The 23,305-nt window shown below is 40.8% G+C and overlaps 1 protein-coding gene across 1 annotated transcript; it reads left to right on the plus strand.

Annotated features, from left to right (window-relative positions):
- The first annotated feature begins 7,842 nt into the window (after nucleotides 1-7,842).
- On the plus strand, nucleotides 7,843-22,912 carry HMOX1 (heme oxygenase 1). The gene is made up of 5 exons (XM_089528076.1): nucleotides 7,843-8,081; nucleotides 9,833-9,956; nucleotides 16,415-16,906; nucleotides 19,490-19,598; nucleotides 20,383-22,912. The coding sequence occupies exons 1-5, from the start codon at nucleotides 8,062-8,064 to the stop codon at nucleotides 20,508-20,510; spliced, it is 873 nt and encodes a 290-aa protein (XP_089384202.1). The 5' UTR covers nucleotides 7,843-8,061; the 3' UTR covers nucleotides 20,511-22,912.
- Nucleotides 22,913-23,305: the final 393 nt, after the last annotated feature.

Below are 23,305 nucleotides of genomic sequence, written 5' to 3' on the forward strand. Positions count from 1 at the left end.
ACTGAGGCTGAACACATCAGGAGGATGCCAAGCTGGGCAAAGCTTCTTTGAAACATGCCCTGCTCCTCTTATGATCCTGTGCCTGGCATAAAATGAGGTCTGCCTGTCAAGCTGACTTTGCTACCTGTTCATGTTCCCGTGACCTCTTGACATCCTATTGTTCTGTGATCTTCTGATTTGTGACTCTAGAAACACATGTCTTTCCATCTCATCTGTGCTGTGTGTATTACTGAGTCAGATCAACCCATGTTGAAGCCTGTTATCTAACAATCTACCTATTGATCAGCATGAACAGACATGTTTCAATGGATTCATATGCCAAAGGATCACAGTCTGTTTTCATGGAATCCTAAGCATATGGACCAACCTCTCATGTGGTGTGCATGTTAGGTGAGGACTTATAGCAGAGTTGAGGAAGCATAGAGTGGAGGGCCAACTCTGTGACCTCCCACAGGCTGGATGATGCCATGGGGCATGGCCACCCCATCTGACACCATCAGGCTCCTGATGAGCTGAGCCTTTTCATCTGGTACTTCAACAAGGAACCCAACTTCTCTCCTATCACCTTTACCCCACATAGCACTCTCCCTATCTCCCATTTTATTTCAAAACCATATCTCCTGAGCTTCCACAGTCAGAAAATTATTTTTTTCCCAAAATATTTTTTTGGGTAGGACAGCATCAAGGGAGATTGTGAGGCCTAGAGACTGGAAAGACCAAGTTTTTCTCCAGCATCCCAGGGAAAGGTTGCCTCACATCAGTGATGCCCCCACACCTGGTGTCACCCAGTATGGGGGGGCAGCCAAAAGGGCACATTTGCCCTTCTCCATCACCTCAACAGTAGCCTCCTCCTGCAAAAAAATCTGGAGGGTTGTGCTTGCCTCTTGTGTCATCCCTCCTCTCAGATGTCGCCTGGTGCATCTGCATACACACACCGCCCCTATTGATGCCATTACTTCACTTCATCTGCTATTTGGTCTTTTCAAGCAGAGATGGCAAGGATTGAAGCTGGGGTCTTCTGTGTGCAAAGCAGGGATCCTGTTACTGCGCTATGGTCCCTCCTGAGAGCTTGATGCTCTCCACTGGGGAACTGAACCCCACTATCCAAGCTGCAGGTGGCAATGCTGCCAGCTGCTAATAAATAACATCTCATTTTCCCCCACCTGCCAGGCTGCTTATGGAAAGTGCTTATGGATTTTCTTCCGGCTCCCACAGCAGAAACTGTTTTCTGTTCTTTTGTTTCTTCTGTCAAAAATTTATCCTGTCAAGAAGAGGAAGCTCCTTCAGGGCACAGACCTGAGGTCCTCTGAAAGGATAAACTCTAGGAATCTTCTCAACTACTTGTTCTGTCACAGAAGTTAACATCTACATTCATGAGGGACATCCCTCAGATGATATTCACTATCTTTCATTGGTTTGGATATACAGTATGTAGGCTAGAAAGAGTCCAGCTTAAATTTGTTTGGATAGTGTTGTTGGCTTTGTTCAGGGAAACAAACATGGTCCAAGGTCATGGATTGTGATTAATTGTGAGAAAGGTGTTTTGGTAAGGGTCTAGAGTTTCTACCAACATTTGGAGGAAAATGTTTATATGAGAGGTACATAGATCAGAATGGGGACTACAGTCAGGAAACCAGAAGGAATGGGGAGGGCAGCTCTGCAAGAACTAGAGAAGATCATAAAGAGTAAGATATACAACTGAGCACGAAAGAATCATACAAGGCATTGTATTCCCCATTAACACATATGGAAGCAAGAGCTGGATAGTGAAGAAAGTGGACAAGAAGAAAATGAATTCATTTCAGATGTAGTACTGAAGAAGAGTGTTGAGGATACTGTGGGTATCCTGAAAGCAAAAACAAATAATCTGTCCTAGAACAGATAAAGCCAGAAATCTCCTTAGAAACCAAGCCTAGATCACTAGGAAAGAAGGCATGGATCACTAGAAATAATGCTAGGAAAGATGGAAGGATGCAGGATGAGAGGAAGACCACATGCTAGATGGGTGGGCTCTATTAAGGAGGTCATTGGTATGAATGTACAGGACCTAAGCAGAGAAGCAGAATATAAAGGGTCTTGGAAATGTCTCATCCACAGGTTCACCATTAGTCAGGAGCAACTAGAAGGCAGTTAGTAACAACAACAAATTGGATGAATTACCTTCTGCCAACATAATCAGAGGGTGACAAATGCAGGGAGGACAATAGCTTCTGTGGCTTACACTCAGGAAACGTCTCAACAGCTTAGCTGCATTTATTTGTAGGAATTTATCATCTGACCTCCAGCAAGTCTTCTGTTGGATACTGGCAATACTTTCCCTTTCTTGATAGCTGATAGTGGTGTTAACAGCTGGATAAAAATGATTAGATTATTTTTGCACCAACTGGGCACCTTTAAATCTTCACAAAGCAGTTGCCACATCTCCCAAAGCTGTTGCTTTTTCCTGTTGCACAGCTGCATGTGATGTTCCTTGAGTCAGCATTTCCCTTCAGTGTTGTTTTTGCTGTGTCATTGTTCAATATATCCTGAAAGGAAGGCATTGCTTTTGCTGAGTAATGCATACATCCCCCTCCAAGTTTAGCCTCTGGCTTTGTTCCCTGCAGCTGTAACAAAGACAGCCAGTCTGGAAAAGAACTTAAAGCTGACTTTTAGATTTACTCTTATGTGCAGTGACTGGAAATACATCAGTGTCAAGTCATGTTTATTATTACAATTGACACAGCAAATCAAGCGCAAGGGAAGAATAAGGTATATATTAAGGCCTGTTACAGACAGCCAAAATAAAGCTGCTTCGAGTCACAGTGGAGCTATGGTGTTTCAATGATGCATGTGTCCTAAGAGTCCAGAAGCCACACCAAAGCCACGCTCCAGTCCTTAGGGCTGGAGCGTGGCTTTGGTGTGACTTCTGGACTCTTAGGATGCATGCATCATTGAAACACCATAGCTCCACTGTGACTCGAAGCAGCTTTATTTTGGCTGTCTGTAACAGGCCTAAAATACATTAAAACTTGCGTACAATGAAAACAAAACAACATTAATATACATTATAACTGTCTAAAATATCATAAATGAACTTTTCTTTTAATTGCCACTCAAGCGTAAAAACCCACTGCGTGACCTCGGGCAAGTCACATTTCCTCAGGCTCAGAGAATGACAAGGGCAGCCCCTCTGTGAAACAACTTGCCAAGAAAATCCCACCTTTGGGTTATCAAAAGTTGGAAACAACTTGAAGGGACACAAGAACAATCATCCCTTAGAAAGGCAAAGAAGCAAAACTATTAAAATTCTAGAAGTTGATAATAAAATATTCCAGCTATTAGTTGTGGAGATCTTGCCATAGGGCTGTGCCTAGAAACAGTTCCACTTGAGACAAAGAACAAGAGGGTACCCATTACCATTTTTATGTACAGAATCTGACTGGATGGGCAGATTAATCTTCCATCAGTGCTGGCAATGGAAAAGCATCTTCAACATGGAACAAAGCAAAAAGGCAACAGGTTGTGTGACTCTGCAGATATCTCTATCCTCTAAAGAGAGAAGTAATTGGGGGTCAGGAAGAGTAATGGGGCCTCCGACCCTTGCCTTCTAGCACTTGCTACCTAGTACAGTTTAAAATCATGCCCTGTATGAGACAATCTCTGACAAAAAGAAGTATTTAAAGAAAGCATTTAAAACAATAAAGAGAAATAGAAAACACTGTAAATTTAAACAACGTAAGCAGTTTAAGACAATTTCAAATCTTATATACAGATTCAGTTCAAGATCCTTAGACACAGTAAAGTGGTAAAGAGCCACATTTTATGCTTGTGCCGAACTGAAATCCATGTTTGTGCCAATTCTGTCTCCAAGAAGGCACTCCACATCTGTGGTGCCACTGCAGAGAAAACTGCGTCCTTTGAATTCATATCAGTGTATTGCTTCCACAAATGGGACTCTCTGGCAGATCCCAGTGCTCAGGTAGATACATAGTAGGAGAAGATGGTGTCCCTTCATGTATGGAAATCCCAGGTCATTGAAAACTTATTATGTCATCACAGACATTCAGATCAGAAACACATTGGTGGCCTAGTCTCCCAGCTTAATGGTAGAGCCATTAATGGTACATCTGGCTTGTCTCCTCAGCAATCCAGTGAGGTAGATTAGAGTGAGGTCATCCAATGTGTTTCATAGCTGAGCAAGGGCTAGCATGGTATATTGTTTCAAGCATTGAATGAGGCCACTGGGAAACCAGGGCTCAAATCTTGGCTTGGCCATGGAAACTCTTGGGTAAGTCACATACTCTCAGCCTCAGACGATGGAAATGGCAACCCCCTCTAAAAAAACCAAGAAACCCCAATGATAGGTCATCTTAGGTTTGCCATAAGACAGGAATGACTTGAAGGCACGCAACAGCAGCAACAACAAGGTTTCAAAACTAGGTCACTCTGGTCAGAGTCCATTGCTTTCTCCAGTATATCCCACTGGATATGAATTGTTCTTCATCACTGACAAATGCAAGGTCTTTGTGACATCACATGTACCATATTGCCTAACCTCCATTGCTCCTTTTCTATCCCCCCCTTTTCATCGGAAAAAAATGACCAAAAACCACTGGGCAGAATTGATGATCAGATGGGTGATGACAGCGAAACTCCTAGGGTAACATGATTACTGTGTTTTCCATGAGGTAAATGGGTTGCCTGAAAGTATCCTATGTGATTCAGGTGGGCTGTGGGAAAAGCATCCACTCTGAAAGCTTTAATCTCTGCTACTCCTTTCTTAAACTGGATTCTGTCAAGAGTTCCTCAGTAATTGGTGAACACAACACAGTAGTCATCTCACATGGATCAATTAAATATTCACCCACAAATTTGGTCCCATGAGAAGATTCATCAGCCTGATGTTGGGTACATTATGACTTCTGGCAGGACTGTGTAACTGTTTTATGTTATACTTCAGAATGAATACAACTGTAACACAACTATTGGCCAGGGAATAAGTCAGTAGAACTGAGAATATTTTACGGTGGTGTTTTAAATGGTTCCAATTACTTTGAAAGAAGAAAACAGACGTTGAGAAGAAGCTCAGCTGAGCCAGAGGCAATGCTATGGCATGTCATACTGCCTAAGGAGTTTATCACACGGGAGGAATTTCTCTTAATTTTGAATGAAAAGAAAGTGGGGCCAGAATGCATTCACGTGAATTCGCTAGTTCAGCGAATTTATGTGAATTTGAATTGTGTTCGAACTGACTTCCCATTGCCCAAAAATAGCTTGCCATTGCCTGAAATTGCGTGTAGTAGTCTATCATGTAATAACGTGAAACCCCACGATTGCGTTTGGACTGACTTCCCATTGCCTGAAATTGCGTGTTTTAGTCTGTCACACAATAACATTAAACCCCATGATTGCATTTGGATTGCCATTGGATTATACTTGCAATTTCCCTTGTCTGATAACGTCCTAAGTATGCACCCAGCTCACTCAAAATGTCTACCTCTTCAGCTAAGACAAATTTAAATAGACCTTTGCTTCAGCATTTTTCTACATTTCAGTAATGGAATGATCGCATTTGGGGATCCTTGTTCTTGGGGTCATGTTCCTTGGGGGGGGGGGGGTAAATGGTCAGGTGCCTCACGTATGGGTAATGGGCAAAGCCAGAGGCAAAAGTTGATACCCAGCCCCCATTTCTCCCTCTTTCTGCCTCCCTCTTTCCTTTCCCCACTCTCTTTCCTTCATGTTGCTAGGGGTGGGTTATTCATGCCAGAAGCCTGGGCTGATCACTCAGAGGGTTTTTGACTTTAGCCTCAGAGCTACAGGTTGCCTGACCCATAAAGCATAGATATTTATATTAAGGGTGTGTGGCTTGGACTGCGGTTCCCACAATCCCTGACCATTGGCTATCTGGGGTAGGGCTGATGGGAGATGCAATCTAGCAATATGTGGATGGCCAGGCCACACTTTGTCCTCCATAGTTTTCATTGTGGCTCTTCTCAACACACTATACTTCCCATCATTAATTTGAGTTTTATTATTGTTGTTTGCTTTCCATTGCCCACTTTTAAAATCTTCTCTGTGTTCCTGTGCCTTGTGCAGCAGCTTGATTTGCAGATACTTCTATGTGGTCCACTAATCTCCATGCCAAGAAAAAGCTTGTCTTGTGGGTTCCTAAAAGCACAGTGATGTTGAACCAATCAAAGTTTTGTCTAACAATATCTGGCTTCTGTGAAGCTCTGATAAGCAAATCATGAAAGCAACAGCAGTGCTTTTCCATTTATCTGCCTCCAGTGTTACATGCAGAGATAGACTGCTGCTGACCAAAGAGGTTCTATAATGGCAGAACTTCCCATTCTGAAATTGGAGCTTTTAAAAGTTTCTTTTTTTTTTTTTTTGAGCAACTCTCCATAGACAGTCAAACTAATAACTTTTCCAAGTTCTGTCACAACTAACTGCTGCTATTTTTATAGCTCAAACTGCAGTAAAACAAACCCCTGGTATGCTGACAGTCATGCCTTCTTTGACTAAATCGTGTATTTTAATTCATGCCATTATCTTGTTGAGTTGCTACCACTATTGGTGTGTGTGTGTGTGTGTGTGTGTGCGTGTGCACACGCGCACTCAACACAACTGTGCATTAATAGCAAAAAAAATACCCCAAAAACAAGAAAAGAGAGATAGAAGGCAGGCAAACAGAGAAGGATAATGAGTGGCCCTGCAGATGCAGCACTTCAAATGCTATCTGTCCCAGATAATATAGTCAGTAGTCAAGGATGATGGGAGCTAAGTCCAGCAACAACTGAGGGACACCATATTCCTCATCCTCTTTTTAAAAAAGACAAACATTATTAATTTGCAGAGTCTTCAGTCAGCCTTCTCTAGTATGTTTATTTTGAGTCCTGCTTAGGCTGACCCTATTTCCTTGAGACAAAAATGGGGGGAATGGGATGGGGTTACGTCATCTTCCATACTCATGAAAAAGTAAGATGACAACAAAAGATTTATGACATGAACATATTGAGCTAACCATTATTCTTCAGTGACAGAACTCATGCAAAAATTTAGGTTGATGTAGCGGGATTGTATTTCACCACTATCGTACCGTTAATATTTCTCCCATGAAATAATCTTACAGAACAAATTTCTGTTCCCTTCTCTTTTTTAAACGAAAGCCAAAAAGCATGTACTCTGAGCGGAATCACAGCTCCCAACTAGTCAGACTCAAAATATATAGAAACCAAAATCCATCGGAGTGATACCTTTATTTTGGTTGGCCAATAAAGGTATCAGTGATGGATTTTTGTTTGTATTTGTTAAATGGCCAACACAGCTCCCCCTGCGTTTTTTCAAAATACAGTGGGCCCTTGGTATCTGCTGGGGTTTGGTTCTAGGGCCCCCCATGGATAACAAAATCCATGGATGCTCAAGCCCCATGAAATACAATGGCATAGTAAAATAGTGTCCCTTATATATAAAATGGCAAGGTCAAGGTTTGCTTTTTGGAATTTATATTTTTGGGGGAATATTTTCAAGCCGTGGATGCTCGAATCCGTGGATAAAAAGAAAATCTGTGGTTGTGGAGGGCCAGTTGTATATATGCTTCTCTGGCAAGGAAGAAGAAAAGGGGTTAATCATCTGGCTGGGCAAAGTGCCCAGTATTTTTAATTTAATTTAATTTAATTTAATTTAATTTACAGAGCTTCCTCTTGGGCATCCTGTTGTGCTTAAAGTTGTCAAGTTGGGTCAAGTGACTTTTATTATTCTTTCTCTTTCCATCCTTCCCTAGAGGAGGAAGAAAGGGGAAGCAATGAGAGAGAAAGAGAAGAAGGGAAGGACAAAAAAAAAAAAAAAGGAAGAAAAGAATAAACTTCTGCAAGTTGTGCAAAAGGAACTGTAGACTGAGGTCAGATGTTTTCTGAGTGCAGCACGTGATCCGCAAAGCAACGTATAAATAAAGAGGATGCAGGCACAGGGCTGCCTAACACTTCAGACGCTTCTCTGACTCGGGATCGCAAGAGAGAGAAAGCAGCCAAAGCAAGAAGGGAGAGGACGCTCTAGTCTCGACAGGAGGCAGAAGAGGCGAGGATGGCGCAGCCCTCAGAGAGGTAAGGGCAGGTGGGCAAGACTGGCATTTCCCCTGGCATCGCTGCATCCCAGCACTTTCTCTCTCTGTGCTTATCTACAGGGGTGCCTGAGCCTGTATTATCAGGGTCTTTATAATGCTGCCCTGGGGATTTGGGTGGTTAGAGTCACTTTTCCAAACTCTGATGTGTACTATTGTGGCTGCTGTTGTGTGCCTCCCAAGTCAACTTGACTTGCCCCAGGTCAACTGGTGGGTTTTTTATGCTGGCATTTCGCCTGGCATCTCTCTCTCTCTCTCTCTGGTTATATACAGGGGTGTCTGAGTCTGTATTATCAGTCTTTCTAGTGCTGGCCTGGGGATTTGGGACGTTAAAGTCACTTTTCCAAACTTTAATGTGTACTATTGTTGTTGCTGTTGTGTGCCCCCAAGCTGTTTTTGACTTATGGGGACCCTATCATAGGGTTTTCTTGACACTTTCTTCAGAGAGGGGATTTGCCATTGTCCTCCTCTGAGGCTGAGAGAGTGTGACTTGCCCAAGGTCTCCCGGTGGGTTTTTTTATGCTGGCATTTCGCCTGCATCACCTGTATATCAGAGCCTTTCCCAGCCATTGCTTATGCTGGCCTGGGGATTTGGGACGTTAAAGTAACTTTTCCCAGCTCTTGAAGCTAGCACCTTTGAGACTCACTGAAAAAAGAAGTGGGCAGCATAAGCTTTCATAGACTTTAGTCTACTTCCCCAGATGCTTTATAATAATATAATATAGAGAGAGATCTTGTAGCACATTTGAGAGTAACTGAAAGAAAGAAATTGGCAGCATGAGCTTTTGTAGAGTTCAGTCTACTTCCTCAGATGCATTTGGTGGAGTAGAAGCCAGGGACAGACATATATATATATATATATATATATATATATATATACCGTTAGTATGTGAGGATATCAATTCAAATTACAAGTCCTTTGTGTATGGAAATGAAGTTGCAGGTCCAATTTTAATGATGGCTGTACTGATTCTACAGACTAGCATGGCTATATCTTTTAATTTCCCAATCTCTGAATGTGTACTGTTGTTGTGTGCCTCCAAGTCATTTTTGACTTATGGAGACCCTATCATAAGGTTTTCATGGCACGTTTCTTCAGAGTGTGTGTGTGGGGGGGATTTGTCACTGCCTCCTCGGAGGCTGAGAGAGTGTGACTTCCCTGAGGTCACTCGGGGGGATCGAACCCTAATCTCCAGAATCGTCATCCAGCACTCAAACCGCTACACATATATGCCCTCGTATAGGCTCTACACATATTATGTACAGATACGTGTAGAGTGTGTGTGTGTGTGTGTTGTTTGCCTTCAGTCATTTCCAACTTATGGCCACCCTATCACTGGGTTTCCTTGGCAAGCTTTCATCAGAGGGGTTTGCCTTTGCCCTCCTCTGAGGCTGAGAGAGTGTGATGTGCCCAAGGTCACCCAGTACACATTGCCATTTATGCCATTTGAGTGTAACATTTGATGTTTAAGTGAGCTGGAGGTTTATTCTCCTCTAAAATCTGTCTGCCTTCAAGGGACCACAGGGATCTTTGTGGTCCTTGAGAATAAATACCACTCTGGAGTAGAGTTTCGACTCCAAATGGTGTCTTTTCCTTGAAGAACTGACTCCAAATTGTGTCTTTCCCTTGAACCCCCAGCATTGAGCAGTTAAAGTGGTCTCAAACTGGATTATTTCTGCAGTGCAGGTGCAACCTTAAACATCGCTTTTTATGTCCCTCTCTGTTCTCATCAGGATGTCCCACCGGGATTTGTCAGAAGCCCTGAAGGAAAGCACCAAAGAGGTCCACATCCAGGCAGAAAACACTGAATTCATGAAGAGTTTCCAGAAGGGACAGGTGTCACTCCGTGAATTTAAGGTAACCGGGGTTCCCTGGGTTGCTTGGGGGCAGTGGAATCGCAATCTGGAAAAGGGAAACTTTGAGATTGCTTTAATTTTTCAAAAAATTGAGTAGAAATGTCTTGCTGTTGTTGTTGGTGTTGTGGGCGTTCAAATAATTTCTGACTTGAGGCAAGCCTAGCAAGTTTCTGCAGAGTTGGGTTGTCATTGCCCACTGAGGCTGAGAGAGTGTGACTTGTATGTACTTTGTATGTACAGCGCTATATAAATAATAATAATAATAATAATAATAATAATAATAATAACTTGCCCAGTTTGGCCAGACATCCACTTTTCCCAAGACATGTTATCCATTTCAACCTTCTATCTCCTCTTCCATCCATTTCAACCTTCCATCAAGCAGGACTAAGAAGCATGGGTTTCCATTTCTATATGAGTGTTTTTAGCTTTTATTTGGTCAGGTCCTCCATTGATCTGGAGGATCTACGTGTTACAGTGCCTTGTCCTCTTTTGCAGTGAGGACATCTGCTCACTTTGGTTTTGCCCAAGGTCACCCAGTGAGTTTTTATGGATGAGCCGGGATTCAAACCCTGGTCTCTAGAGTAGTAGTCCAATGCTCAAACCACTACACCACGCTGATAAAAGAAATGTAGAAATACTTTGCCATTTTAATAGCATGTTTAATAGCATATTTCTCAATGAATAGGGATTTGAACCTCAGGGTTTAAAGTATTTAGAACTGTGCTGCTCTAACCATTTCCAATTAATGCCTGAATTGATGTGACTCCCAAGTAGAGGTGCCTCAGTGAGATTGGCCTGGCTATCAACTCCTCATTGGATAATTGATTCACTGGGTCTGCCCTCCTTGGTAGTAACTAGTAAGGTTGCAATGTTCAAATCTGTGATTTGCATGTCCACAGAATTTGGTATCCATTGGGTGGTCGCGGTACCAAATCCCAGTGGATAACAAGGGCCCACTCTATATTAATAATATTATATAGAGATTATATATAGAAAGAGAAATATTGTTATGTGCCGTTATGTTGTTTCCGACTTATAGTGACCTTATGGTGAATGTGTCCTAAGGTTTTCTTGGCAAGATTTGTTCCCAGGAAGTTTGCCTTTACCTTTGCCTTTTAAGGCTGAGAATGTGTGACTTGCCCAAGGTCACTTAGTGGGTTTCTAAGGCTGAGTGGGGATTCCAACCCTGCTCTCCAGGTTCAGTTCCAGTACTCAAACCATACCATAATGGCTCTCTATGGAGAGAGGTACAAATAAAAGCATACACATTCCTTCATACAAGTATGTACAAAATCTTGGATGCTATAAGAAACTTTTCCTACCAATTAGAGTATTGTTAATTACATTTTTATCTTAATCCTGACTTCAAGATGCTCAGAGCATAGTTCTTTACTCCCATCCTTTTCCTCATTACAGCCTTCTGAGGTATTCTGTGCTGAAAATTAATTTAACAGGAGAGTTAGAATTTTAATCTTCCCAATCCTCATCCAGTACTATCAGCCTTTCAGAAGAATTCTTGGGAATGTTCTCCACACATAGATGCTTATTTTAAAAATGAGAGGATAGTCCTTGCTTCTGAACTTTTTTGTCTACATACAAATTAAACTGATTGACTGATCAACCAAAACAGACACGACTAGCCACCCAAAAAGTTTTCTTCAAATGGGTAACAATTCTAATTTGTGTGCTTCTTTGGTTATAATATTTATTGTAGGGTGGTTACTCACAAATATTTTGCCCAGGGGATTTCTGAGAGCAAGATACCATTATGAGAAATTTGCAGAGTTGTGGTTTACCAGGATTGATAACTAATTAAAATATATGCTTAAGAAAAGTTAAAAAGCTAAGATTGACCTTGATTTTATACTCCACTGTCATTATAATTTAACTGAATAATAATTTAATAATAGCATATATTTCTGTGATGCAGTGACTGAATTCCACTTCATGCCAGGGACAACAGCACAATTCCTAGGTTCATCTGGAGACGGAAACAAATTCTGCCTTCCAGGAGTGTGCCACATCTGACAGCACTAGATGGTTTTTAAAAATGCTGAGCATTCTTTGGTGCAGTCCAGTAGAACCAGTTAGAAATAATGGCTGGGTGTCACTCCTAATTCCTGAATGGATAATAGGGTGTGAGTAGGCAGAAGCACCCATGTAACAGTCAACAGGGAGATAGTGAGAGAGAAAACTCCAGGGAGGTAGCTATGGAAGCAACAGTGACATGCTTGAAAGACTAGCCCAGGTGACTAATATATTACCAAGGAAATAAAATGGACTATTGCCTGGAGATTTCCATTCTTTGCTGGTTGGCTCATGTTTATTAAACCAGATAGGGTGAATGAGAGAAGAAGAAATAATTCCATAATTCTTAACAGAATCTTCCTAGGGGGTAAGCTTTAACACCTTGGGGGGCTCCTTTGGTTTACCAACATGGTGCAGTAGTTTGAGTGCTGGACTAAGACTGTTCAGGAATTCAGGGTTTGAATCCCCGCTCAGCCTTGGAAATCCACTGGGTGACCTTGGATGAATCCCACTCTCTCAGCTTCTGAGGAAGGCAAGGGCAAACATCCTCTAAATAAATAAATGTGTTACACATAAATAGCTTCTTTAAAGTTTGGGACTACTAATGGCAACTTTGGTCAAATGTAGGGGGGCAATTTTGATCTGGAAAATGGTGTGGAGAAAGGATCAAGTATTCTCTGTCTGACTGACATTGCTTCAGTCAAATCCTCACACCCACATTTGCTTTTAAGGTTTAAAAAATACATGGGGGACATAAGCTTTCAGATCTCTTCAGCAACATGCAGTCTTGCTTTTTGTTGTTAAGTCAACTCTGATTTATGGAAGCTGTCTCATAGGGTTTTCATAGCAAGAATTATTCAGAGGTGGTCTGCCACTGCTTTCCTCTCAATATAGCTTTTAGCATCTGGTATTCCTGGTGGTCTCCCTTCCAAGTGCTTACCAGGTTTGACACTAGTTTCTGAAATCAGACAGGATTTTACATATGTCTTTCTCTGTGTGTGCTTGTTTGTAGTTAGATAGCAGAAACGAAATATTTATCTTAGGTCAGATTCAGGCTGATGATTTCATTATCTGAGCATAACCTGAATGGCTCCAGGAGATTAGCACATCAAAGATATACATATTAAAATATATAGGAAATAACCTATCAGTTGAAAACAGCTTGATCCCCAAGGGTGACTGAAATTTGCTGTCCCATTAAAGCAGGAGTAAGGAATGCGTGTCCCTCCAGATGTTGTTGAACCACAACTCCCAATATCCCTCACCATTTACTGTGATGAGTAGGTGTGATGGAGTTTGCAGTACAATACCTGAAACATCACATTTACTACCTCTGCTTGGAAATTACAGATTAAGCAGGAGAAGGAGGAACTTTAGCTATTGCAGGCAAAAGCAGATTCATGCTACAAGGCTCTCTAATTTGTAGCCCAGATCCAAAATATGGCAGGGGGGAGGCACCAGGCTGCCTAGCTTTGCTTTTTCCCTCTCACTACAGCTGCTCCCTTCACCAACCCACAACATGAGGTACAGCAAGCTAGCATGAGAGAAGTAATATGAATGGCTAAAATTCAGCAATAAACCCAAATTAACAAAAGTGTTGGTCTTTTCAGAGCACTTTCCTTGTTTGCACAGCTGCCCAACTAAGGTCAAGGAAAGCTGTACTTACATATACTTTGTCACATAGTTTGTGCTATGATCATGGAAATCATGCACCCAGCACCCTCCTGCCCTCACCCCATCTACCTTTCAATATTGATATCCTAAATTCTATGACATTATTTATGTACAAGTGTTTTTGTTTTTGATGAACCTCTGTTCTCTAACCATTTTGGATTGTAGCCCCAGAGTATTATCCCACAAGGATTGTAGGATCTCATGGGCTGGCATTTACTGCACATCAACAGAACTTTCCTGGAACTTTGTTAATATTTAACACGTATCTTGTTCTAGTTTTCTATTTGTAACACAGAAAGGGACAGAAAGTATTTTATAAACAGGCTGTCAATGTAGTCATGATTCCTGTATAAAGGTCGCGGCCAGTGAATTAGACAGAATCATATTTACTCAATTGTACTGTAATAGCATTTTTCCATTTGTGAAAAACACTTCTATTTGCACAAGACACGGCACTTCATTTTCACAAGTCCACCCATTAATTTCCACTCATTACAGTCTATTATGCCCCGAGTCTTGGAGGTTGGCAAACAGGATGAGATATTGCCCAGGAGAGAGACAGTACAGAAGGGAATCAGCATAAATCATGTGCCACTGATTAACACAAGTAGAAGCATTTTTCTGCCACTTGCACAAAGCCAGCACACTGATTTTACCTAAACAATTACAAGCACATCTTGACTCTTTTTCTCTATTGGCAGCCTGTTGTCAGGAATGCAAATCTGGGAAAGCTACTGGGATTTTCTTACATTAAACTCGGTCTCCTTAATTAGGCTTTATGTCCTAAATCCACTTGTTACCCTTAAGAAGACCCACTGAGTAAACATAACACAATATTTAAAGGGATGTCACATTGTTTCTAACTTGTTGTTTTATCCTCTAGATTGTATGCCATCGGCAGGCCTTTTATATATTCTTGATTTTATTTGGTTTTTGTATAGCGCTGTGTACATTTACGACACTTTATCAATAAAGCTAATAATAATAATAATAATAATAATAATAATAATAATAATAGAGGATGGAGCAAGCTTGTTTTCTGCTGCTAGGACACAGAGCAATAGATTCAAAGTACAGAAAAAGGGATTCCACCTAAACACTAGGAAGAACTTCCTGACAGTAAGAGTGTGGTGAAGTCTCCTTCTCTGGAGGTTTTTAAACAGAGACTGGATGGCCATCTGTCAGGGATGCTTTGATTATGAGTTCCTGTAGGGCAAGGGGTTGGACTGGATTGACCGTGAGGTCTCTTCCAGCTCTATTATTCTGTGATTCCACTTACATATATGTTGAGGTACCAATTTCCTATTGATTGAATGGGTTGGATTCTAGTTGGATAATACTTGAATTTTGTTCCAGATGTTTGATGGTGTAGATCGGCAAAGTTTTAATATGTTAATAAAATGATTATCATGTTTTTCTAAGTGCTACTGGGGCACTTCTGCTCTCAATTATCTAGTTATGCTTTCGAAAACAATTATTTGTGAGTGAGAACAGAACACTACAGGGCAAGGACAGTTCTAGACACAATCCAGGATGATTGGATAGGAAGATGTATATGTGAAGGTTCCTTATACGAGCATACCATTAATTCATGCAGTTCAGGGCCATCTTGTTTCACTGGTAGTGGCCCTCGAAGGCAAACATCTTTCCTGAAGGCCCAACCAGATGTGGTCTCAGCCATTCCATGTGTAAAGCCACGGAATTATTGTCATTACATCTTGTTTGTTGCTTAGCTCCTTCTCACTGGAGACAGGAAACTTACTTTGATACTTTGTGCATATAAAGCATGCAGTCCCCATGGAGTAATGGTTTTTCTGCAAAACACTTGTAGGTCATAGGCTCCTGCTTCTCTTTATCCAGGAGCAGGCTTCATCATTCACATCTATAACTTCACAGGTGCAAGCCTAGGAATACTGCAGATTGTACTGGATTTTTTTGCACCTCCCAAGTATGGAATGTATAAACAAAACAACAATAATAAGCTTAAGAAAATGCTGTGCTACGGAGGCCTTGTTGGATGGTGGCCAATTCCCAGTTATCTAGCCAAACAACCACAAGTGGAAAAATCCAGATATGAAAATAATGTAATCACAGAAGGCAAACATTCACCTTTAGAGAAAAATAAAAGATATGTTATATATCACCTTTTAACATGAACCATGGCTATATTAACATTTCTAAAAAGCATTAACTAAAAGGCCCAGGGGGAAATCTTCTGAATCTAGGATCAACCAACATGCAAAAATGTTCTCATCCCTTCTTTCCTTGAGTGAAACACAGGCAGAAACCACAAGGGTGTCAGGTGAAAGGATTTCAGTATAAACTGAAATTGTCCCATTACAGTCTTCCTTCAAGGTACTGAGAAATGATTCAGTACCAGCTGTAGACAGACTAGTAAAAAGTGTGCTGGCATCCATACTGAAAGTAAAATATTTAGCTGAAATGAAAAAGTATGCTAAATTGGTCCTTATGGATTTCATCCATTTACCATTTTTCTGAAATGATGGTAGAGTCTGAACCATGCATAGGTCAAAAACTGTATAGCAAACAGATGGGGAGATAGAAAGATCAATATGGATTGTAGATAATACAATTATGGATTTATTATTAATAGAAAGATGGGGTATAAGTCTCAATAAATAAAATAAGAATGCACAATGTTAGCACTATATGATATACAAGGGCTTTTGTTATCTAGTTAAAGGGACACTTTGATACTAAGCTTATTCTTCTCCTCTCTGTCCTTTGTTTCAGCTGTATTTAGCTTCACTCTACTACATCTATTCTGCGCTGGAGGAAGAGTCTGAACGGAATAAGGACAACCCAGTCTATGCCCCTGTTTATTTCCCAAATGAGCTGAACCGCAAGACTGCTTTGGAGGAAGACTTGGAGTATTTCTATGGCTCAACATGGAGGCAGGAGATCCAGTGTCATGAGGCAACTCAGAAATATGTGGACAGGGTACATCATGTGGGCCAATATGAACCAGAGCTTTTGGTGGCCCATGCTTACACCCGGTACCTGGGAGATTTGTCTGGAGGTCAGATTCTAAAGAAAATTGCTCAAAAATCTCTCCAGCTGCCTAGTACTGGAGAAGGACTGTCTTTTTTCAATTTCCCTGGAGTCACCAATATCTCTAAGTTCAAGCAGCTTTATCGAGCTCGGATGAACAGTCTCCCCATGGACTCTGCTATTGAAGAGAGAATTCTGGAAGAGGCCAAAAAGTCTTTTCTGCTGAATATAGAAGTGAGTAATCAGCTGGTGATAGTTTCTGATCAAGATGCAATAGTCTTGAAAGTCAATTCTGTCAGATAATTTGTGTGAACGTCACTGCACTTCTCCCATTGAGAAATTTATAATTTATGAATTAAATTGGGCACATGAAGAATAACACAGAAAAAGCAATCAGATACCCTCCAAATGCTTTAGACAACACCAGTCATAATCACTGACCACTGTGAATGAGAGGGGGCTGATAGGAACTGTATTCCTACACCTCTGGAAGACCAACCAGTGATCACTTAGGGGTGCCAGACTGAAAACTAAACAGTTCCTTTACCTTTAATGGTCGCACAGAAGGAATTTTAGCAGGCATTGCTTGTCAGACAACTACAGTATGTAACAAGCAGCACCTTCTGGAAGTCCCTCTTCTACATAACCATTAAAGGTACAGGAGACCTCTCCACTTTTCAGTTGGGCAGCCTTGATCACAGTACAGTGAGCTAGTTTTTGATTCTCAGGCAGAATGTTAAAGAAGCAATTCTTAAAAACTGGGCATGGCAGAAGCCAATTTGCAGTACATGTATTTAAAAGGCTTAGAGTTCTCCCTCAAATTCAGACAGCCTTATTTCTATTAGGAAAAAAATCTATTTAGTAACAATATGTTCCAGTCTTAGGATGGGAATTCAGAAGATTGTTCAAAAGATAACTAATTTAGTTGCTTTATGCTGAGTTCAAAAGACCATAGGTTGCAGCAGGATTTAGTGGGACAAGGGCGAACAATTCTTTTTGAAAATACGGTGGAAGTGACAGTAACGTATATCCCAATGTATAAGACAAGAGCAAGTTTTGCCGACAAAATTATGGATTTTCATATGGGTAAATTGAGGGTAAAACTTAGGAGCACGGAATAAAGGATGTAAAGGATGAAGCAAAGGGAAAGGATGCTAAAGAACTTACAAAATTTCAGCAGGCATAACTGTTTGTACTCACCCTAAAGGTTGGTTGGATGGGGAGGAAACTATGGAGTTTATCAGACAAGGGAAATTGGAAGTATAATCCAATGGCAATCTGAACGCAATCATGGGGTTTAACGTTATTGTGTGATAGACTACCACACACAAATTCAGGCAATGGGAAGTCAGTCCGAACGCAATCATGGGGTTTCACGTTATTGCGTGATGGACTGCCACATGCAAATTCAGGCAATGGCATGCTATTTTTGGGCAATGGGGAGCCAGTCCAAATGCAATGAGCATTCACATAATTTCGCTAAACTAGCGACTTTGCGTGAATGCATTCTGGCCCCACTTTCTTTTCATTCGAAATTAAGAGAAATTCCTCACGTGTGATAAACTCCTATGGCAAATGGTGGCTGTACAAGGTGTGGAGGAGGCGACCAGGCATAGATGGGACTAAGAAAACATGAACATCTCAAAAATGATGTAAAGGCAAGAGTTAAAGTACAGTGTTAACTCTTATCAATAATGAAAACCATGCCTTCCTCTGAGTAGAGTAGCAAAAGGTGAGACCTATGTCTGTCCTGGGATAACCTAAAAGAAGCACGGACCCCCTCTCTCAACTCTTCTTTGATGGGAAGCCCCCAAAAGCTGCTGCCACCGCCAGTTTCCTATCCAGGCATTCAAGGCTAGAACTAATACCATGGCGAAGAGAGTAGAGGGAGTCAGTGCTTCTTTTAGATTCTCCCAGGGTGGATTAAGCTCTTCCTTTTACCACTCTGCTTGGAGAAGGAGATGGTTCCTGTTTTGGTAAGAGTTAAGATACAGTATTTACACTGATGCGTGGATATGTCAACTCAGGTTTTTTTACTCAATTTTTTGACTAAAATTTCTAGACAGATGCATGAGTATATATAGTTATAGATACAGAAAATTTGAATCACAAATTCCTTCAGACTTGTTGGCAAATAATTGATCTGATTACTTTTCTGTCTGATTTATCTTCAGTCTGGCATCATTTACCCTTTCTAATTTTTAACCCAAAATCAACATTTGGACACTTTAAATCAAATACACATGTAATCAATTAAGGGATTTCCCCATACTGAAAGAAGTCAAAATGTCATTCTAAAAAACTGAATGTTCTGTAATTGACAGTGCTAATTAGCTGCCAACAGAATTCTCAGCGGCAGTAACCTAAAAGTGTACAGTGCACCGTCCTGGAGATGTTGGGAATTATAGTCCAACACATCTAGAGGGCTCCAGGTTTGGGAAAGGCCACATTGGTGGATTTACCAGGTTTCTCTGCAATAAACTTCATATTTATAACTGAAACTAAGGTCCAAAACACACTGCAGAAATAATCCAGTTTGAGACCGCTTTAACTGCCCTGACTCAATGCTAGGGAATTCTGGGAACTGTAGTTTTGTGAGACATTTAGCCTTCTCTAGCAGAGAGCTCAGGGGACCACAATAAACTACAATTCTCTGGATTCCCTAGCACTGAGTCAGGGCAATTAAAGAGGTCTCAAACTGGATGAGCTTGGAAGCTTGGAAGAGCTAATCTTGTTAAAACAGTGTTTGTAGAATCCTAATATACTGAAGGAGTGTGCTCCTTAGTAACAGAACTACTCTACAATCCATCTTCTCAGGTATTTGAAGAGCTACAGAGACTGGCAAGTCAGGGACGGCTATTGGAGAATAACCACCTTGTGCAACCCAAGCTGGAACTTCATGCAAGAGGAACCAACAGAACACACAGTAAGAAAAACCTATTTATGAGAGCCACTCCTTGCATTGCTTTCTGTTTTCACTTGGATCCATAATAGGAGGAAGAGTTATCTTGTCCAAGTTTCTTTAGCTGTCATGATTTACGCTTTTGTTAACTAGAACCCTGGGTGTGTAATGAGTGAATGTGGGGCTTGATAGACATCTATACTAAAAACATAAGCTCTCTTGAAACCAGATAGGGCTGTACTGTAGGCAGCAAAATGAGGGTATTGATCCCCCCCCGAATGAGAATCCTGCCCCTCTTCATGAAATTTTCTTGCTCCAATTTGAAATTCCAGTTGAGTATTTAGAAATAAAATTAAAGCACCAAAGAAATGGGGCAGGCAAAGTTAAACAAGGGAATATGAACGCAACAAATAAAAGTGGTCTACAAGTGAAGCATTTTCAGTGTCTGTATGCAACGCAAGATGTTCAGGGTGCAAAATTCTTATGGGGGCAATGCTCTTTTTGTCCCCCCGGCACAGCTACACCTGTAGAAACACACATGCAGTATCCTATGTATGAAGATTGTAAAGCTGACAGTTCTTATCCCTACCAACTCACAGAACTACAGTTCCAAGGGCTCTTGGGGCATGATAAACAGATACAAAACTAGCACACAACGGAACTGTAATATTATCTCTTAAGTATCATTTATCTGTATCATTGTGCTCAAAGTGTAAGCCTGCCATCCAGTGATGTTATCAATGTTCTTGAAACAAAATCTCTCTACTGGATTTCCTCACTTGACAAGTGTTCCTTTCTCTTAATATAGGTCCAAAGGAAAGTGACCGGACAAGAATGACACATAAGGACATGCTGCCCAGCACACCACTCCTGCGTTGGCTTCTTGCTCTTTTCTTCTTGGCAACAGCAGTTGCTGTGGGCTTGTATTCCATGTGAACAGAAGGGACCTGAAATATCTTTCACCAGCACCTGCCTTTTCCTAAACTAACAGCTCTTTTTTAATCAAGGAAGACATGCTTATATGCCCCACTTGGGTGCTCCAAGTGTAGCTGTTCTAATTTTACTAACAGTATAAACGATACAACTGGTTTGAAAATTCAAAAAATTGTGTGGAGAACATTTCTCTAAAGACCCTGAAGTGTCACAGCATGGCACATCTTTAAACAAAGGGAACAAACCACAAAGACCAAGCACTTTCTATCTTGGATGTCTGAGGAATAAATTTATTTTGTGCAATTATCTAATGGTGTGTAGCTCACATCTACCTATCCTGAAAGAAAATGCTTTGCTTCAACTTAACTTTTATATGATGTTTCTATTTTTGAAAGATATTTATACCTCAGCAGTGGACTTTGGAAAAACATGAATCATAACCTATGAGCTGACTGATCTGTACACTTGTACTTTCTGAATATGGTGATTTAACAGATTGTGGATAGGTGATTTCCCTCCTTTTCCCATTGACTATAAAGTTGACCCTCCATATCCATGGATTCTTTATCCATGGATTCTATTATCCCTGGCTTGCAAACATTTTTTAAAATATATACATTCCAGAAAGCAAACCTTGATTTTACCATTTTATGTGAGGAACACCATTTTACTTCACCACTGTATTTAATAGGACTTCAGCATCCATGGATTTTTGTATCCACGGGGATCCTGGAACCAAAACCCAGACAATACTAAGGGGTCATTCTATTAAATTATATTAGGTGCTAAAACTGAATTTGTACAGTCAGTGAGGGTTGGGTGGTCTACCACACTTGCTTCCTTCCTTATATGACTTTTTAAAAATTCAAATTCCTTTCCATTCTATTTATGATTTTTTACAGGGTGTGTTCTTATGCAGACATGAGCCAAACAAAATTCTTCCCCAACCAGCTAGGACAAATTCAAGAAGCACAATTAATCATCAGCATAGAGACAACCATGTTGTCTCTGCTTGCCCAGGAGCTGTTAAAGATGAGGAGCAAGTTGTGGGAGTGGCAGCAACCATAGTTCAGAACCACTGACCTATTTGAATATGTATCTGGCTCTTCCAGATTGTCTAGAGAAGCTTGAGAGCTCCTTATCTTTTGCCAGCTGTTATTGCATCCACATCCACTCATTCCATTCTTTAGTGGAGCTGTTTGTAGTGATTTCTTGAATCTGCCCCTTCACACTACAGATTTATAGCACTGCGATTCCACTTTAACTGCCATGGCAACATCTTATGGAATCCCGAGATCTGTAGAAAAGATTTGCAGTATAGAAGGGGTGCAGGACTCTTCCAGAGGTTTTGTTTTGTTTTAAACTGGGGCATGGTTTGCTGAGACAATCCTATGGTTTAAATGTGATATTTTCTCCACTCTGGATAAATTTTAAAAAGGATTAAAATGACATTTCATGGCTGCACTATAAACCTATAGTGCAGAAAGAAAGATTGTCCTTATCATGAAATTAAAAAGAAACCCACCTGAAAACGGGAATAAAATGATGCACCTGATGCTGGAAGTTGTCAGAGAAAAGTCTGGATTATACATTTTTGTTGTTGTTAACTACCCTTTAGTTGGCAGCCCTGTGCATGAGACTCCCGCAAGACTCCCTATCTTCCACTACTTTTCTTGGTTCTTGCAGATTCGTACCCATAACCTGCTTGATGGACTCCATCCATCTAGTATGTGGCCTTCCTCTGTTTCTCCCTATATAAATACTGCTAGGATTTAAATATAAAAATACTGTTTGGAATAGAAATACTGTTTGAATTTTAAAAAATAAATAAAACCCTGACTAATGACAGCAATTAATATGGCAGCCTCCTGATACTTTTGGTCCACTCAGAGAAGCTCTGCCAGATATTTAAAAGAGCTGGGTATTCCAGATAAATAAAAATAAAAGGCCCTCTGGATAGACGGATGAATCTCTCATTTTTATATCATCCCTATTCAAATGCCACGTCACAGATCCATTTGGTGACAGAGCCTTCTCAGTGGCTGTTCCCACCCTGTCCAAGTCCCATCCACGGGTGGCTAGGTTAGGTTGGTCCCTTCTCTGCACTCCATCCATCAGCAGGCAAAGGCCTTCTTGTTCAAGCAGGCTTTTCATGAATAACTGCTTGCAAGGTGCTTTCTTCCGTGTGTATGGGGGGGGGGGGCATTTTAGTTTTAACTTTTGTACATTATAAATAATTTCATTTTGCTTAATGTATGATTTTAAAAATGGCAGTCTTTTCATTGTGTTTTTTATTTTGTTATCTTTTAACTAATTTTGTGTTATTGTTCATGAGTCTCCTTGGGTCCTACACTAGGAGAAAGGTAATAATAAATAAATGGAATAAATAAATAATCTTAAGTTTTTCCTGTGTTGTTCTGATAATATTAGCAAATTCTGATAAGGTCTTCTTAAAACAACACAAAACAAAGAAGCAAAATTCTCACCTAACTGTAGTGCCAATCAGCAACAAAGCAGAAAGCTGTCATTTACTAGGAAGGGCACAATTATGCCTTTCATATAAGCTGTTCAAATTGTAGCCTAACCACCCACTCCTTGAAAAAAAAATCAGTTCTGAAGACCACTCCAATTTGCTTCAATATTAAACAGGCTTATCCTATTTCATATTTTGTCTGCATGCTTACACCCATCAACAGGGTTTAGAATGCCCTCTCTATATGCAACCATGCATTGAATAAGACAGCAGAAAAATCACACTTGAATTCTTGACCAACACAGTTGTAGTTACTGAATGGCAC

The sequence above is a fragment of the Sceloporus occidentalis genome, unplaced genomic scaffold, assembly GCF_023333645.1.
Source record: "Sceloporus occidentalis isolate IW3139 unplaced genomic scaffold, rSceOcc1.0.p SCAF_5, whole genome shotgun sequence".
Taxonomy (NCBI): Eukaryota; Metazoa; Chordata; class Lepidosauria; order Squamata; family Phrynosomatidae; genus Sceloporus; species Sceloporus occidentalis.

Coding starts and splice junctions, on each gene's coding strand:
- HMOX1 (XM_089528076.1), top strand. CDS start 8,062: ATGGCGCAGCCCTCAGAGAG. Junction 9,957..16,414: donor TGTCACTCCGTGAATTTAAG/GTAACCGGGGTT, acceptor CCTTTGTTTCAG/CTGTATTTAGCTTCACTCTA. Junction 16,907..19,489: donor CTTTTCTGCTGAATATAGAA/GTGAGTAATCAG, acceptor CCATCTTCTCAG/GTATTTGAAGAGCTACAGAG.